The following is a 16,425-nucleotide window of genomic DNA, read 5'->3' on the forward strand; positions in this document are numbered from 1 at the left end:
GCCGGCACTAAATAAAGTTGATGAGATTTTTCATGTGATTGGTTATTTGAGGATAGTTAAATCGGTTGAGTTAGACAATTTTTCGTTGTTTATGGGATCAAAAATTACCTAATTCGCTGTGTTTTTTGTTCTAACTTTTTTTTGAGAAATTAAATAAGTTGCCTTCAACGTTTATGCGGTTTTGATGAGGGGTCTATGGCCGAAGTTTCTTGTTTGGAGAGATTAAATAAATTAGTATCCATGTCCTGAAGTGTTTGAAGGTCCCAGACTTGTCTCGGCACAATGCATACGTAGTAATGACTGGGGAAGACTTGTTTTGACATTCGGTCATTTCAAAAAGCTTTCAACAATAAAGAGTACAATTGATTATCAGTAATTTGAACAAACAGACTGTAACAGTAATGGTTCAGAACTTGACAAATTGTGTGCCTGACTACTTCTTAGCTCGTAACTTCCTTCTGAGCAAACTGGTGCCCCAGTTTGGCATTGGAATGAAAAGAGTTCCTCCAATGATAGAACCGAATGCCATTCCGATCAGAGTCCACGCCCATCTGAAATTAACATTTATAATAGAAATAGAAACCTAAACGCTTGTCTCATTTTGTTCTAAGAAAGCTTACACGGGAATTGAATTGCTGACAAGAAGGTATTTTGGGTAATTCGCTGAAACACAAGATTTGCTATTTGGTTCTGCAAGAGATTAACAAAATATTTATTTCATCTGGGAATGAAGAAGACTTTAGACCCCATTCCAGCCCCATTTGGGAGTGTGGTAGAATTTCTGCCAGGGGAATATTTTTCAAACAAATCGACTACTGTCAGGTGAATTGCGCTCGAACGTCTAGAGGACACTATTGGTATATAAAATGAAAAAAGCTGGCGGATTGCCTGAAAACATCCCCGATAGCTTCGTAGGTCTGCAGTTTCAAAAACATATTAGAAACAGACCGAAAAAGAATTTCTCTCCTTTTCATTAATTAATGAGATGTTATATAACTTATTGCTGCTTATATTAGCTGCTCTCAACGAACCTTCAATTTGAGTGACACACTCAGTTGATTTCAATGAATTGAAGTTAAAAAAAGTAATTTTGTTAGTGAGGAACATTATTTTTGAGAGAGATCTTGTGTGACTAATATTTAATCACGCAGATGAACAAAACAGATCGCAACACTAAAATTTCGTCTCTTTTGCCTTGCCACTAATTATTTATTGCTCTTGTTTGTTTCTATGAAGGCATGTTTTCATGTTGTAGACGTTTTTGTAATTAGTGAATGATCTCGATGACTTTGACATTTGTTTTCCACGAACAATTGAGGAATTTTGGAGTTTTGGCCCTTTTATTGTAGCGTCCTTTCTGTTATATTGCGTATAAGCCGCGGTTTTTTTTACACACTTTGGTCATTAAACCAGAAGCACTGAATTTCCCACATCACATCAGACAATCGTAGTATAAAAAACATAGTGTAATTTTACTGCGTAGTACACAATATGGTAACAGAAATGCTTATTCATGTATAAAAGAAAAGTAAAGTAATGCTAATCATTAAAATCATTTTTTTTGCGAATCGAATGTCTTTCCAAGAAATCTGACCATGTATTTCTTTTTATCCCTCAAAAAGTCATTCAAAATTTTTTAGCAATTTTTTAGCTCTGCTGTTAGCTCTTTCAGTTGTCATTTTTTTCTGTTAAAACAAGCTTTAACAGCGCAGCTTAAATGAAGTTTGAGGTAAGGTTTTTTAATCAATAGTTGGCAGAAATGTACAGCTGAGAATTGCAGATGAATTAATACAAAACAATCTATCAGTGAATTTTCAATTTCTTAGGAACAAAGCATATAAGGTTTTTATTCCCTTACGCCACTTTGCTCATTAGCATTTTCGCGCGTTCTTGATAGTTAAGCTTTTTGTCAAGAATAACTCCCATATTTAACATCCTGGTGTTAGGAAAGCTTCCGATTATTTACCTCCTTGGTCATTGGCATATTTATTAATAAAGTTTCATTGGCATATTAATTACCTGAAAATTTTGATCAATTTTGATAATTATTTATATCGCGAACGTATAAAATGAATGATGCAACCCATATAGTACCCTGGGGAAGAAATCCTCTATATAAGTTCTTCAATCTGAAATTATGTTTTATAAATGAACTCTGTGGTTCGACCAGTGAAGGTGCTGGCAAGCAGTTGACTAGATTTCTCATCCAAACCATTTTGGCTTAGTTTTTTGAGAAAAATAATGACCAATTTAATCAATTTTTTGAGAGATGTAATTAAGCTTCGAACCGTTTCCGTTAGTAGTACCAATGCTAAGAGACTTGCAAAAGTTTTCGATATGGACATGTTATTGCAATTGACCGGTAGTTAATTGCATCCTCAGCAGAGCTTTTGTTAAAACATAACCGACTAGCGTCGGGCAAATTGCTCTCAAACGACCGGCGAGCGATTGCCTTCGTCAGCAGCCAGCCACGGTTTAGTGACCTCTGGGCGCTACCTCTTTAGCCTGTTTTTGAAGACGAAAGTAAAATGGGTCATACGAAAAAACGGCCAAGCGAAAAATTGCATAAAAGAGACAAACAGAATTAATATATTTGCTACAAATTGCTTTTGAGAGCATTTAACAATGATTTCCTAAAAAGTGACTGTTAGGTCATTTATGATAAAAAAAACATTTCTACCATAACTCATTGTTAATGAGGATCAGAGATGATAACATCACGCCACTTAAAAACAGCCGAAGCGCGGCATCAACAAAGAGGAGAGAGAGAGAGAGAGATAAAACGGGAACGAGAAATTTTAAATTTTATCCAAAAATTACAAAAATTGGAGTCATAAAAAAGGTTGATCATCATCCCATTAACTCTAGAAACTATGCAGCAGCCTATTATCAAACCTTGGAGGAGGTCCTAGGGACCATGGTGCCGGAAAAAATTCAAAAACATGAAAAATTTGCAAATATTTTAAAAAATTGCTGAAATTCTTTATTAAAATTTTGAAGAACTTTCCATTAAATCTATGAACTATGCAGTAACATAATATCAAACCATAGAGGAAGTTCCGTGGCTCTTGAGGCTAGAGGAACCTAAAAACTGACAAAAAGTTTCAAAAACTTGTGATATTAAAGAGTTGAATTAATCCATGACCAACAAAAATTTTCCAGTAGCTGATTATCAAACCCTAATGGAGGTTTTCTGACCCTTTATGCTCAAAAAAACCTGAATAATGACAATAAATGTCATTAAATTGAAAAATTACAAATTTTGTCAAAAAAATTGCTAAAATTTGTGATGTTAAAAGCTTGCAAGACATTCTATTTTATATAGAATTTAATCTAGAAATTGTTCAGTAAATTATTTTCAAACCCCAGAGGAGGTTCTTTGGCTCTTGAGGCTGGCGAAACCTAAAAAATGACAAAAATTTTCAAAAAAAATTTGAAAGAAAGCAAGTTTTATCAGAAAATTGATAGAGTTTGTGTCTTTATAAAGTTGAAAAACTTTTCTATGTCAGGTGAAAAATTTTCATTTCCTTTTTATCAAACCCTTTGGGACGTTTTCTGGCCCCTGGGACTGGAAAGACCTGAATAGAATTTGTGATGTTAAAATGTTGAAACCATTCCATTACCACTAAAAACTATGCAGTAATCTATTATTAAAACCTAAAGGAGGCGCCTTGACACCTAGGGCTGATAATAATTTAAAAATGTCAAAAATTTTTAAAAAGCTTGAAAAAAATTGAAAATGGTATAAGTTTTCGTTTTTAGCAAGCGGTTGTTCGTCAGTTGCTAGCCACGGAGGGGGGGGGGGCGTTGCACCGGGGGCTGATGGGGGGGGGTTGGGACAATAGTGGGGTGGGAGGCAACAGCGCGGTGGGGGTGTGGGGGACAATAGTGGGGGGGGGGTCAACAGTGGGGGTGTCTTCAACCTCTAAGAACCGCCCTTCACACCATAAGTATGAGTCTCCAAAACAGTTTGAGCTGAAAGGCTCTAAGAGCTCAAGCGAAAAATCGCATAAAAATAGACCGACAGGACTAATGTAATTGCTACAAACTTCGTTTGAGAGCAATTAATAAAGGTGTCTCATTTGATAATTTCTCTGAATGGAATTCTTGTATTCTTGTTCGTTTTTGATACTATTGAAAAGAAATCATATTGGTTCTGATGGAAATAGAGCTGCATCCTTCAATGCCTAAGCAGGAATAGATGAGGAAGAACCCCAGGATTTGTTTGGATTTAAGTTAAGAAGAGTCTTTTTAAGTTCAAGAACTGATTAATATCTGAATGAAAATGATTGGGATTAGTAATAATATCTTCAGCTATTCCGGAAGTGGTTATTTTCAATGGGTGGGTCGGTGGGTGGGGGGGGGGGGTCAACTTCTAAGAACCGCCCTTCACACCAGAAGTATAAGTCTCCAAAACAGTTGCTGTGACTCCCATACTTTGAGAATAGTGAGCTAAAAGGCTCTATGAAAATTTAATGCATGCTGGGCACTACCTTTATCCCGTTTTTGAGGTCGAAAAGTAAAATGGATCAGATGAAAAATCGGTCAAGCAAAAAATTGCATAAAAACCGCAGGACTAATTTATTTGCTACAAACTCCGTTTGAGACCAATTAATTATCTTACGGTAGACCAGGATGCTGATATTTGCATTGTAAAGAACGACAACTTCTGGAGTTTTGTTGAAATTCTCAACGAATTGATGATGCTTGGACATGACGTAACCACTTGCAAGTTTCCCATCCAATGAGCCGCCAACTTGCATTACGTCTATTGTCTTGTTTTCTGGAAACAAATTGATAACTATAATCACATCAGTAAAGTTAAATTGTTTGTGTTTGTTTTCGACAATATTCGAATGTATTGTCGTAAGACATTTTAAAAATTTAACCTGGAAGAGTGCAACGGAAGTCGTAGTCGTCTGAGAGTGTGTACGTTTGAAGGTCAAGCTCACAGTAGTATATTATGTCGCGTGACTAAAATAAACCCAGAAATGACGTTTTTTCGTAAATCAAAAGATCCAAAAATTCTGGAAGAAAAAGAATCTTAATTTGTAAAACAGTTATATTCAAAGTATTGTAGAAATATAAGAAGACTTGGAGAAGATAGTAGCTGACTCAATTGTGAATTGGAAATGAAAATGAAAAGATCAAATGTTCTGTTCTATTTTTAAAAAATAAACTGGACGTATCCTGCTTAGATACATACTCTTAAATTATAGGCAGGCTCCTAAACATGCTCTTTCCCGATTATTGAATTTTATACATACTCCTTGCCCGATTTGTGTGCCGAAAGAACCCTGGCGAGTCCACTTGCCCGCAATGCACAGCAGAACTGTGCAGACATTGTCCTGTGGTGGAAGTGGAATTATCACCCAGTTGGTCATGTTGATGACCTGTGAGAGGTTAATTTGCCTGTTCACGATTACGTTTTCGTCAAATTGTGCTAAAAATGTATTAACACCTGTATCAATCAGTTTTGGTTTCCAATCTATGTGGATTTGCTCTATTTATTCCTATCGTTGTAGCAGCAACTTTACAATCACCTTTTTAAAATTCATACATTTCTTCTGGGGACCTCCTGGATATAATGTCAATCCCAGTGTGGATAACAATTCCGTCACCTCATTATTCCCTTCATCGTCGAGAGTATTGAGTAACATTAGAAAGTCCGTCCAGTTAATGTTATTAAAAGTTTTTTAATTTCGTTTTTCTCCAAGGAGTCGTCGAAGTTTTGTGATTATTCGACTGATTTGCGTTTTTTGTTCACATTTTCCATAATTTTTGTCCGGGTTTTGCAATTTTGCAAAAATAAAAATGTTACAATTGTTAACAATAGTCTTATTTTTAACTCAATTTTATTGCAATTAAAATTAATGGTTGTTTTTCCTCCTGAATTTGTTATTTTTGCGGTCGCAAGATTTAGTCTCGCTAATCAAAGATGCTTGGCTTCCTTAGGCTGCGTAATTGAACTTGTATAATGCTTTCAGTTGATACCTAATGGTTTATAATTTTTGAACATTGTTGTTTTCAGAAAATATTAGTATATTTTTGGATTAGACTTTCATCTTTCTCCTGTCAACTTCTAGCTTAATCTCAGGAAAAGACAGGTCTCACCCTCTTTTTAATTTTTTGGAGTTTGAGTTTTATAGCGGTTTATTTTTAGCTAATGGTTTTCTGGCTTTGTTACTATGAGTTTTTGTAAAATTTTTGCAATTTGTGTATTTGACCATTTTTGAGGTTCTTTTTTTGTGAACTTGTCACATTATCACATTAATGATACGTCACATTGTTGTAGAATGAAGATGTAATTGAAAATATAAAATGTTCTTGCTGAACAGCTATTGGTATATCTTATTCTGGATATTGACAGGTTGGCTTCCTAGTGAGGACCTGTTTATAGATTTCAGTTTAGTCAGTGGTTTTAATACCTGTGAATTTAAATAAGTTGCCTTTTTGATCTTATTTTTGTCAACTTGAAACATGGTCTTAATAATAACAGGTCTCGTCAACCAAACATAGATCTATCTGTTGTTTTTATGTTTTGGTTTCATATAGTCCTTTTGAACAGTGGAGGTGTTTTGTTGGGAGCGCTGGACGAGATTGGGAGTCCAATTTGCCAAGTTGAGAAGGGTAGACGGGGTAGTTGGGACGGAGTTTGGGGTGTGTCTGTTTGGGGCCATACTTTTATGAATAAGAACCGCCTTTCATGCCATGAATTTCACCTCAAAAGTAATTGTGGCAAATATGCACACTTAGAGACCCCTATGGCATAGAGTTAGGAGAGCTGCTCAGTCAATTGATGCCCACCGTGCTTTTATACCATTTTTGGGGACGAAAATTAAGGGGTCAGCCGAAAAATTGATACAGCAAAAAAAATCGCACAAAATTGCGATCACAGGGCTAATATAATTGCTACAAATTTTGTTTCATAGCAGTTATTGGCAGAACTAATTGGTTTCGTTGTTGTGACTTTTGAATTTTTTGAGCTTGGCCTTTTTTAGCTTATTTCTGTGATTTTGTGGCTTAGTCTAAGTAAATACAAGTCACATCCCCTTTCTAGTGAATTAACATTAATCTTAATAGCGCTTTTATGTTTTAGCTAACGGTATTATGGCGTTGATAAGGAGTTTTGTATTTTTCTGCTATTTGCGTGTTTTTTTCATCTGCCCATTTTTGAATTTTTTTTGGCCATTTTTATTTAATGACAGGTTTTATTGGCTTGAAAAGAAGGCGTAATTTGGTGTTTTTGAGTAGCTTGTCGTTTTAACAGTTTTGACGCCGTTTTCTTGCATTTTCTTTTGAATTTTAGATTTTTGCTCGTATTTGTTTTTGATGTAATCCTTCGAAATGTTCTCGATAATGATGCTCATTTGCTTGCGTGCTCTGCTGGCATGAGTGAACCTTGTTATTAATTTCAGTTTGTAGCTGTCTGTTCTAATAGCTTTAAAATCAATTGTTTTCAATAAGAGAACCTGTTTTGAATTTTCATACTTCACCTTTTCTAGTGAAGTAGCAGTTTTTTATTATTTAGGTTTTGTCTGATGCTATCTAGATTTTTTAAACTATGATTTGTTTAAGAAAAAAATAAAAATCTGGTTTTGATTGTAATTAATGTTTGTCTTCGTTATTGATTTTGATGTTTGTCTTGTCTCGTAGTTTCTTTAATGGCAGTTCTCATCGGTCCTCAAATGCGGCATTTATTAATACGTTTGGAGTTTTTGCTCATTCAGCAGTTATTTTTCAATGATATGTAATTTATAGATTTTTATCTCTTCCTCATTTGGTTGACAAGGACAGAAATTTGAATGATTGGGGTCGGAACATTATGTGCAAACACATTACTGAATCTCCTTGTTTAGTATTCGATTTGGCGTATTCAATTTTAGTTTTAATCAACAAGAAAAATACTAATAGCATAAAAATAATTATTGATAACAGGAAAAAAATATATAGCAGAAAAGAGTAAGGAATGTTGAAAAAGAGTAGGGACTGTTTGAGTTCTAAGCAAATTCAATTAATTTAACACTTTAGAGAGTAGTAAAGCTATAGGTAAGCTGGTCAACCACTTAATGTCCTCCTGGTTTTAACGGTTTATCCCGTTTTTGATGACGAAACACAAAAGGGTCAGACGAACAATCGATCAAGCGAAAAGTTGCATAAAAAGAATGCGGGACTAATATAATTGCTACAAACTTTGTTTTAAAGCAATTAAACACAGCTGTTACAATTCTGGATTGCCAATACCAAAGTTTGATTTTAGATGAAAATTCCAGAGAATTCTGTTGATCAGTTGTAGCTATCGGTTATAATAATTTTGACATCAATTGTTGTTATATGAATCGATATGACCGCTAGACTAAAAATGTCAGATAGTGTTAAGTAAAGAGGTATTTCCTAAATTGGAGGCGAATGTTACCAAGATCTTTTAGACAAACGTGTTTTAATTGCTCTCGAATGAATTTCGCAGCAATTATTGAAAACGTGTTGGTCTTTTTTAATTTTTTGCTTGACCATTTTTGCGCTTTTCTTAACATTCTTTGACTTCTCAAGTGACTTTTTCTCGCTTTCGTTCTTCATTTTTGAGTGATCTCTATTGTTCTCACTCCGAAGTAAAGCTTGTTGCTAAAATATCGATTGCAGCATAGCAACAAGAAGGACTTGTTCGCTGAGTGGGCAGTGTATCTGGTGATGGATCGGGAGGTGCATGGCTGGAATTCCGGCGTGGTCAACTATTTTTGTACCCATAAAGAAAAATTTATCTAGGCTACAGCCCCTGAATTAAATTGCCTCGCCTGTCGTCCGAGAGCAATCCTTCGGACATTAGTCGGTGTATGTTTAGATCAAAATTCTTTTGCGGTAGCAATCGAATTCCTTAATTTGCTATAATTGGAAGAATGGAACATATTCTGTTGTATTAATTTTTGGCCCTACTTTGCAGATCATAATCGCCACATAGTGAAAGCTTGTTTTCGTTCGATGCTTTTAAACTTACAGTTCCAAATAATTTTGAACTACTGTTTGACTCTGAATGGCTCCATATTAATAGTGATTGTCCGATATTATCAAGAGACGAGATTTATTTTTCCAAAATTTCGAATTATTTAGTTCATGGAAATCAGTAATTTGAGGTAATTTTAATCCAATTTTTTTACTCTCTAGAAATAACGCCAGTAATTTGTTGAAATCAATTTTTTCATCTTGGTAAATATATGAGGTCACATTCGAACATCCTTGCATTTTTGTTTCCTCTGGTTTTATGAATTTCGTTAATTGTGTACTGAAGTGTGCTACACTCAGTAACACTATTTGATAATCTTAGTGCTGTTTTGAGAATTTACGTCATAGTGCGTGAAGCACAAACTTGATTTGGACAAAGTCGATTTTAACGTGTGAACAAATTACTAAGTAGTTTTGAATAAGCTACTATTTTAAGATCACTAACTAAAACTGAGAATACTATGACGTGATATTGTCACGCCACACAGAGAACACCAAGTTAACCTTGGTAACTCTGTCGACACTGTTATCTCTATCCAATCGGATACTAGATAACCACGTGTCCGCAAGTATAAAAGGAGCTTGCACGCTCAACCACCAGCACTTTTTGGTCCCTGATAACTTCTGAATTAAGATCAAACTCCCGTATTGCCCCCTTGCTCAATCTCAGCTTACTTGAGATATTTTTCTAACTTAGAATATTTTGTGACTTGTTATTAACTAAGAACTCTCTAAGTCATAAAATATTAACTTAGCACAAATTTAGAAATCAGGTAAGTTCAACTTAACTACTCTAAGTTATAATTTAACATCTCTTAAATTCTATCTAAGTTACAAGTTAACTTAGAATATTTCAACCTGTGCTAACTTGTACTATCTCAGTCTTAATAACTTTAACTATCCTATCCCTTCAAGCTCGGTTCATATTTGATGCTGTTTAACATAACTTATTAATTCATATTTGCTTTTAACTTTCTTTAATACTTAACTATATACCAAGAGTAGAACTAGGGGTTGAACTCTCAAGTTATACATGTGATCCCGCGATTAACCCCGTCGTTTAAGTATCTAATGTACGGACCAGCAGTATAAATGGTGGTCCCAGAGAGGCTACTTCAATTTAACTTGTTCATTTATTATAGAGATGCAACTTTAATTTAACTTGTTCATTTAATATAGAAAAGGCATTCTCAATTTAACTTGTTCATTTAAACTATCAGAGAAGCCTGCCTAAATTTAACTTGTTCACATTGTAGAAAAGCCATTAAATTAACTTGTGTAAGTTAACTAGTCAAAGGGCTTCTCACTAAAATCCTTTTTTGATTTTGATTTAAACTATTCCTCTGTTCTTAATAATTCTAATACAATAACTTCAGTCCTTTAAACAATGACCAGTCCTGGTGGTAGTACTCCTCCACCTGCCGTTACTCCCCCACCTGAAACTCCCATAACACATCCAAATCTTTCACTTGTATCTTTTTCAGGCAATGATCCTAATCAGGATGCCACTTCTTTTTGGAACTCTGTAGAAAACAAAATACTCTTTTCACTAGGAACTAGGCCTACAGCACCCGCTGCACAAACTAGCTATGATAAAAGGCAACAATCTTTATTCGGCTCACTTTTAACTGATACAGCACTAGAATGGTTTGAAAGTGAAGTCACAGATGCTACAGATTGGAATACTTTAAAAGATGAATTTATAAAAAGATTCACTGACGGTAGAGACCAATTTAGATTTAGACTTGAGGTTGAGAACACATTTAGGCAAGAAGGAGAATTAATAAAGAACTATCTACATAGAATAAAGAGTGGAGTTGATAAAGGTTGGCCAGAAAAGATACCAACAAGTATTGAAGGTGATGACAATATAAGAAAGGAGAAGGAAATCCAACAAAGACAACGAAGTCAGAAATACATAGATTTTGCTATAAGAGGACTAAGGCCACAAGGTTTAAAACGCAAAGCGCACGAGAAACTTATTGAGAATCCCTCAATAACTTGGACACAGTTTGTTGATCACTTAGTCGTAAAAGACTTAACATTTTCTGTAACAACAGAATCTAGTGGAGCTACAGGAATAGATAAACTTAAAACACTCGAGAGCAAAATTAACGATTTAACCAGTCTTTTCAAAAGCAACGAAGTGAATGCTATAGATACTTCTAAGCCAAGAGACCCTAATATAAAAGGCAGACCTAACAGTACTAGATTCTGTGATTATTGCAGAAGCAATGGTCATTCCATCTCTAGATGCACAAAGAAACAGATAGATGATAGCGTTAACAAATTGAGAAAGGAACTTGTTGAACCAAGAAGACCAAATATAACATTCTCTAATGATTACAGAAAGAATAACCGAGGCAATACAAGATTCAATGGTCCTAGAAATCAAGGCTATCAACCAAGAGGTGGCTACTCAAACTATAATCCTAGGTTCTACAAGCCTAACTATCAACAACAAAATACATCTTTTAGCAGTTATGGCAATAGATTCACTCAACCATACGAACAAACCTTCCCTCAGCAAAACACATATAGAAATAATGAACCAAATCTTGAACAACAATCACCATCACCACAACAACAGCAACAGCCACAACAAAGTGCTAGCTTCTATACACCAAATAGAAATAACAATCTACAACAAAGACAACCAAAACCCAACAATATTCAGCAACAACCAAATCAAATAAGTTTCGTTGAAGGCGACGATGACTACGTAAATGCAATAACGGACTTCTTTCCTTTAAACTTTTGAAGTCTCCGAACGCTACTAAAGAAAGTAGTACTAAGTCAAGAATTTATCTCAATTTATATCACTTTGCCACCGGAGACATTAAAAATAATAGTGGTTTAGAAGTGGAATTCATGATTGACCCAGGATCAACCTGCACTATTATCAATCATCCTACATACCTTGCACTAGTAAACCTTGGACAAAATTTGCATTGACAAAATACAAATTGTGATTCAAAGACATATACCGGTTCATCAATCAGAATGCTTGGCTACACAACTATTCAATCTAGCTTCGAAACTGACGGTAAATATACAGTCCCCCATAAAGTATTCGTTACTAAAGAACAGAGACAGAACATAATAGGTATTGATTTTTGTCATTTGTTTTTAAAAGCACTTCACTTCGATATCCCCGCAGTAGAATTAAAAACTGAGAGAAACCTAATTTGCTACGGCTCACTCAACAATGAGAAAGATTACCCATACATAACTGAGATGACTGCTTTAAACATAGTTCAACCAATCTTTCTACAACAGAAAAGTACACAATTGCACAAGCAAAAGCACCCCAGTCAAGCCTTATTTCCACCAGGAACATATTTCATGCCCCATATTAACGTTGCAAAAACTGACCTAGTTTTTGTGAACACACTTTGTCCACAACCTGAAGAATTTCTACCCATATTCATGGAGAATCAAAAGAATCACCCAATACAGATAAATAGAGGAATAATAGGTTATGCTATGTGTGATATAACTGACAAACCTATACAAAGATACAATATCAAAAACTGTGCCGAATTTACAAGTACAATACTAAACGAAAGTGAGGACTATAACAGTTGCTTCATACTGAACACAGTAGTAAACAATTTACAAGAAGGACAGCAAATCCAAACTAATTCTTGCATTAGATATATAGATTTTCGTACCCAATCTATATTTGACTCTAATATGCCTATAGCGCACACGATATCCTCAGATGCAGAAATGAGAAAAGGTTTTGCTAACACAATCTCCAAAAGAATACCTTTATTAAAGGACTACTGTAAAAGTAGAAACTGTGATTTAGGTGACATAATAACTTTCAGAGCAGATAATAACTTAGTATATAATCTTATCACTAAGGCTAATCATTATGAAAAGCCAACAATTGATACAATCAAAACAACACTACTTGCTATGAGAGATCATGCACTAGGACTAAATTTACGCTGTATAGCGATGCCAAAAATAGCTTGTGGTTTAGACGGAATGGATTGGAGAGAGATATCTTCTCTAATTGAACAAACATTTAAGAATTCAGGAATAACTATCTATTTGTATACAAGCAAAGATGATATTGATGAACTACAAAAAGTAGAAATTAATACACTAGAACAGGAAGAGGTGCTCGAAATTATTGAGAGTGAGTTAATAGAAAAATGCAAGGAAGATGAGAGAGAACTAGCCACAGACTTCTCTATCGAAGCAAAAGAGTTATGTAGACCTAAAGTCAACGAACAGTTTCCTAAGTTTAGAGATAAACTACAAAGCAACCGAATCATAAATAAGGCAGTTAGTGATTTTGTAATTAAGCAGAATAGAAATACCGTTCAAGACATAGAGTACCTAGAAAGGTTCTTAGATAATTTTGATTTCACGCAAAGTGATTTGACTGATGATGAATTGTTTGAGTTGCTAGAAATAATACTTCAGGATAATGATGTCTATTCACATCATAAGTATGATATTGGCAAAACTAAACATAAATTCCATTTACCCCTAAAGAAAGACGCAACCTTTAAAAAGCAACGACCAAGCAAAATACCCATTCATCTCAGAGATAAATTAGAAAAACTAATGGACGAATTAATTCAAGCAGGGATAATCAGAGAACTCAATGAGAACGATGATATGAATAGTTGGTTTGTCAATCCCGTTATCATATTACCTAAGAAGGATTATGTAAAACTAGTCATTGATGCTAGATACCTAAACTCTATAACTGATACAAGTAATTCTAGTTGGCCACTCGAACCACTAAACGTTCTAATGACAAGAATAACCGGAACTATATTTACAAGTAGTGATTTGTCATCGGCTTATAATCAAGTACCACTAACTGAAGATACACAGAAGGTTACAAGTTTTATTGTAGGAGGCAGACAGTACACCTATCAAGTAGGATTTTATGGTCTTAAACCATTACCCAGTTTCTTTAGCAAACTAATGCGTTATGCATTTGGACCCCTTATAAAACGTAAACAAGCCATAACATACATAGACGATACTTTTTTACAAGCTAAAGATAAACAAGAAATGTTCACAATAGTAAAAGAGTATCACTCTTTACTTCGAAAGGCAAACCTTAAAGCAGCCCCCGATAAAACAATGTTTTTCTTACGAAAAGTGAGATTTCTAGGACATGTTATATCTAAGAACGGACTATCGCCTATTGCTTCGCGCATAGATGATATTAGAAACCTAAAAATGCCAGAATCGAAAACAGAAGTTTTAAGAGTTTTAGGAATGATGGGTTTCTATCACACCTATATTTTGAACTTTCACATAGATGCAAAACCTCTATATGACTTAACTAAAGATACAACACTATTCAAGTGGTTACCAGAACACGAAAAGGTATTCACAGACCTTAAACAAAGATTCTGTCACGATATTTCTAACGCATTTCCTTCTAATGACTATCCCTTTCATATACATGCTGATTCATCTAATTTAGGAACAGGCTGTGTTCTTATACAAGATTTTCCTGATAGAAAACGTATGATTTCAGCAAACTCGAGAGTATTTGATAAAGCTGAACAAAAGATGTCCCCTCAACATAGAGAACTATGCGGAATAATATCTGCATTACAAACATATGCATTTTATGTGATTGGATCCCCTTTTCCAATTTACCTATATTGTGACCACAGACCAATTCTATTTCTTTGGTCACGACGAGGACAAATGTCACATCGCTTCTTTAAGTATCAAGTTGTAATAACTAAGTTCCAAAACTTGCAAATTATATACACTGAAGGCAAAAACTTAGCGTTCCCTGACATTCTTAGCCGAAACGTTTCTTTAGCAGATGCTAAACTTTATCAACTAGAACACAAAGTGATACCTAAAGATATAAAGTTTCATATTAACGGAAAAGAAGTTAACTACTCTGTATTGCATCAAGACGATAAGGACGCATCAGTTAACGACTGTTATCCAATTGTTGCTCAAGTCAAAGGCGAAAGAAGGAAACTTATTAATATAAATGATGAAGGTGACTTTAGCGTAGATGATGCACCAGACTACATAAATGAACACTGTAATGCTATACACAGTTTCTCTGATTGTTTTCGCTACGGCACACAAATAAATCAAATAAAGAAATTAACTTCAGAACTAACTAGCGAGTATGATAATCACTACTATTCGGAGATAGAAGAAATAGCTGAAATAAGTGATGACCGAGAAGGTTATGATGACCAAGATTGGTTAGACTTAGTAGAAGGTAATATTGAAAACTCACTTATTGAACAATTAGAATCTGCTAAAGCCGACTTTATCAGACGGACAAAATTTAAGAAACTTATTGAACCAGAAGCTTTTCAAAACATCTCAGAAAAGGATGTCCACACAGATACATTAGATTTAATAGCTAAAGTTACAGATTTTGCAAAAAAACGCTTATCTTGACACCGATAATATTCTTGAAGAACAAGTAAACGACTCCGTGATAAATAAAGTTAGAGATTGGCTATAAGTAGGCAACGCTCCAGAAAAGGACTACATTATTAAACAATCTAAAGCACTACAAACCTATAGAAATAATTTCAATTTGTTGTTTTTAGAAAGTCAATATGATTTACTCTGTTATTCCGAACCTTGTGAGGACGGCTCTTTTGACGTTAGGATATGTGCACCACTTTCGCTATTTATAAAGATATTCGAAGTCGCACATACGCATGAACTTAGTGGTCATAGAGCAGAAAGCACAACTTACAATAGAGTTAAGCGATATTTCTATTGGCCCGGTATGTTTAAATGGATTGAAATGTTAATGTTAGATTGCTTAAGTTGCCAAACTAATAAGTCAGCACGCAAAGACTTGAACGAAGCACCCTTAGAACCATGGGGACAATTAGAAGCTATACCCCTACATACACTTCATATTGATCATAAAGGTCCACTACGACCACTTAGTAAAGGAAATAGATTTTGTCTTGTAATAGTAGACGCTTTCTCTAGATTTATACAAGTATACCCTAGCAAGAATGCTGAAGCTCTCGAAACAGTAAATCAACTAGAGAAATTTATAACTACATTTGGTATACCGCAACAAATAGTACATGATAACGGCAATGCTTTTATTAGTAACGATTTCGTTCACTACACAAACGAAATGGGAATTACATTATGCCCCCGAACTGCATATTCACCGTGGACTAACGGCAAAGTAGAAGTACAAAATAAACATTTGACTAATTACCTAAGACATTTTATTAGTAAAAGTGGAATCTAATTGGTCCGAGTACACTAGTAAATTTGCATTTTCACACAACACTGCAGTAAACTACAGTACGGGATATACCCCTTATGAAATACTATTCGGAACGAAACCCCAAATACCCTTATCACTAAAGTTAGGACTACTACGAGATAATCAAAAGAAATGCACATCAGAGTATTGTAATAATCTACCGC

General features: G+C 34.8%; 2 protein-coding genes across 3 annotated transcripts in view; one reads left to right on the forward strand and one right to left on the reverse strand.

Moving 5' to 3' along the window:
- The window catches only part of LOC142345715 (methylcrotonoyl-CoA carboxylase subunit alpha, mitochondrial-like), a 151,540-nt gene that overhangs the window by 52,814 nt on the left and 82,301 nt on the right, over positions 1-16,425 (forward strand). The window lies entirely within an intron of this gene.
- LOC142345717 (uncharacterized) overlaps positions 338-16,425 on the reverse strand; it is a 34,147-nt gene continuing 18,059 nt past the window's right edge. The window contains exons 4-8 of one of the 2 annotated variants that reach the window (XM_075397988.1): positions 5,268-5,443; positions 4,890-4,974; positions 4,625-4,783; positions 621-663; positions 338-551 (exon numbers count right to left, since the gene is read on the reverse strand). In XM_075397988.1, coding sequence (XP_075254103.1) covers positions 434-551; positions 621-663; positions 4,625-4,783; positions 4,890-4,974; positions 5,268-5,443 — 581 coding nt within the window. In that variant the 3' untranslated portion in view covers positions 338-433. The remainder of the gene's footprint in view (positions 552-620; positions 664-4,624; positions 4,784-4,889; positions 4,975-5,267; positions 5,444-16,425) is intronic. The other variant, XM_075397990.1, reaches the window with a different exon arrangement.

This window comes from Convolutriloba macropyga, chromosome 9 (assembly GCF_964194025.1).
Source record: "Convolutriloba macropyga chromosome 9, txConMacr16.3, whole genome shotgun sequence".
Lineage (NCBI taxonomy): Eukaryota > Metazoa > Xenacoelomorpha > Acoela > Convolutidae > Convolutriloba > Convolutriloba macropyga.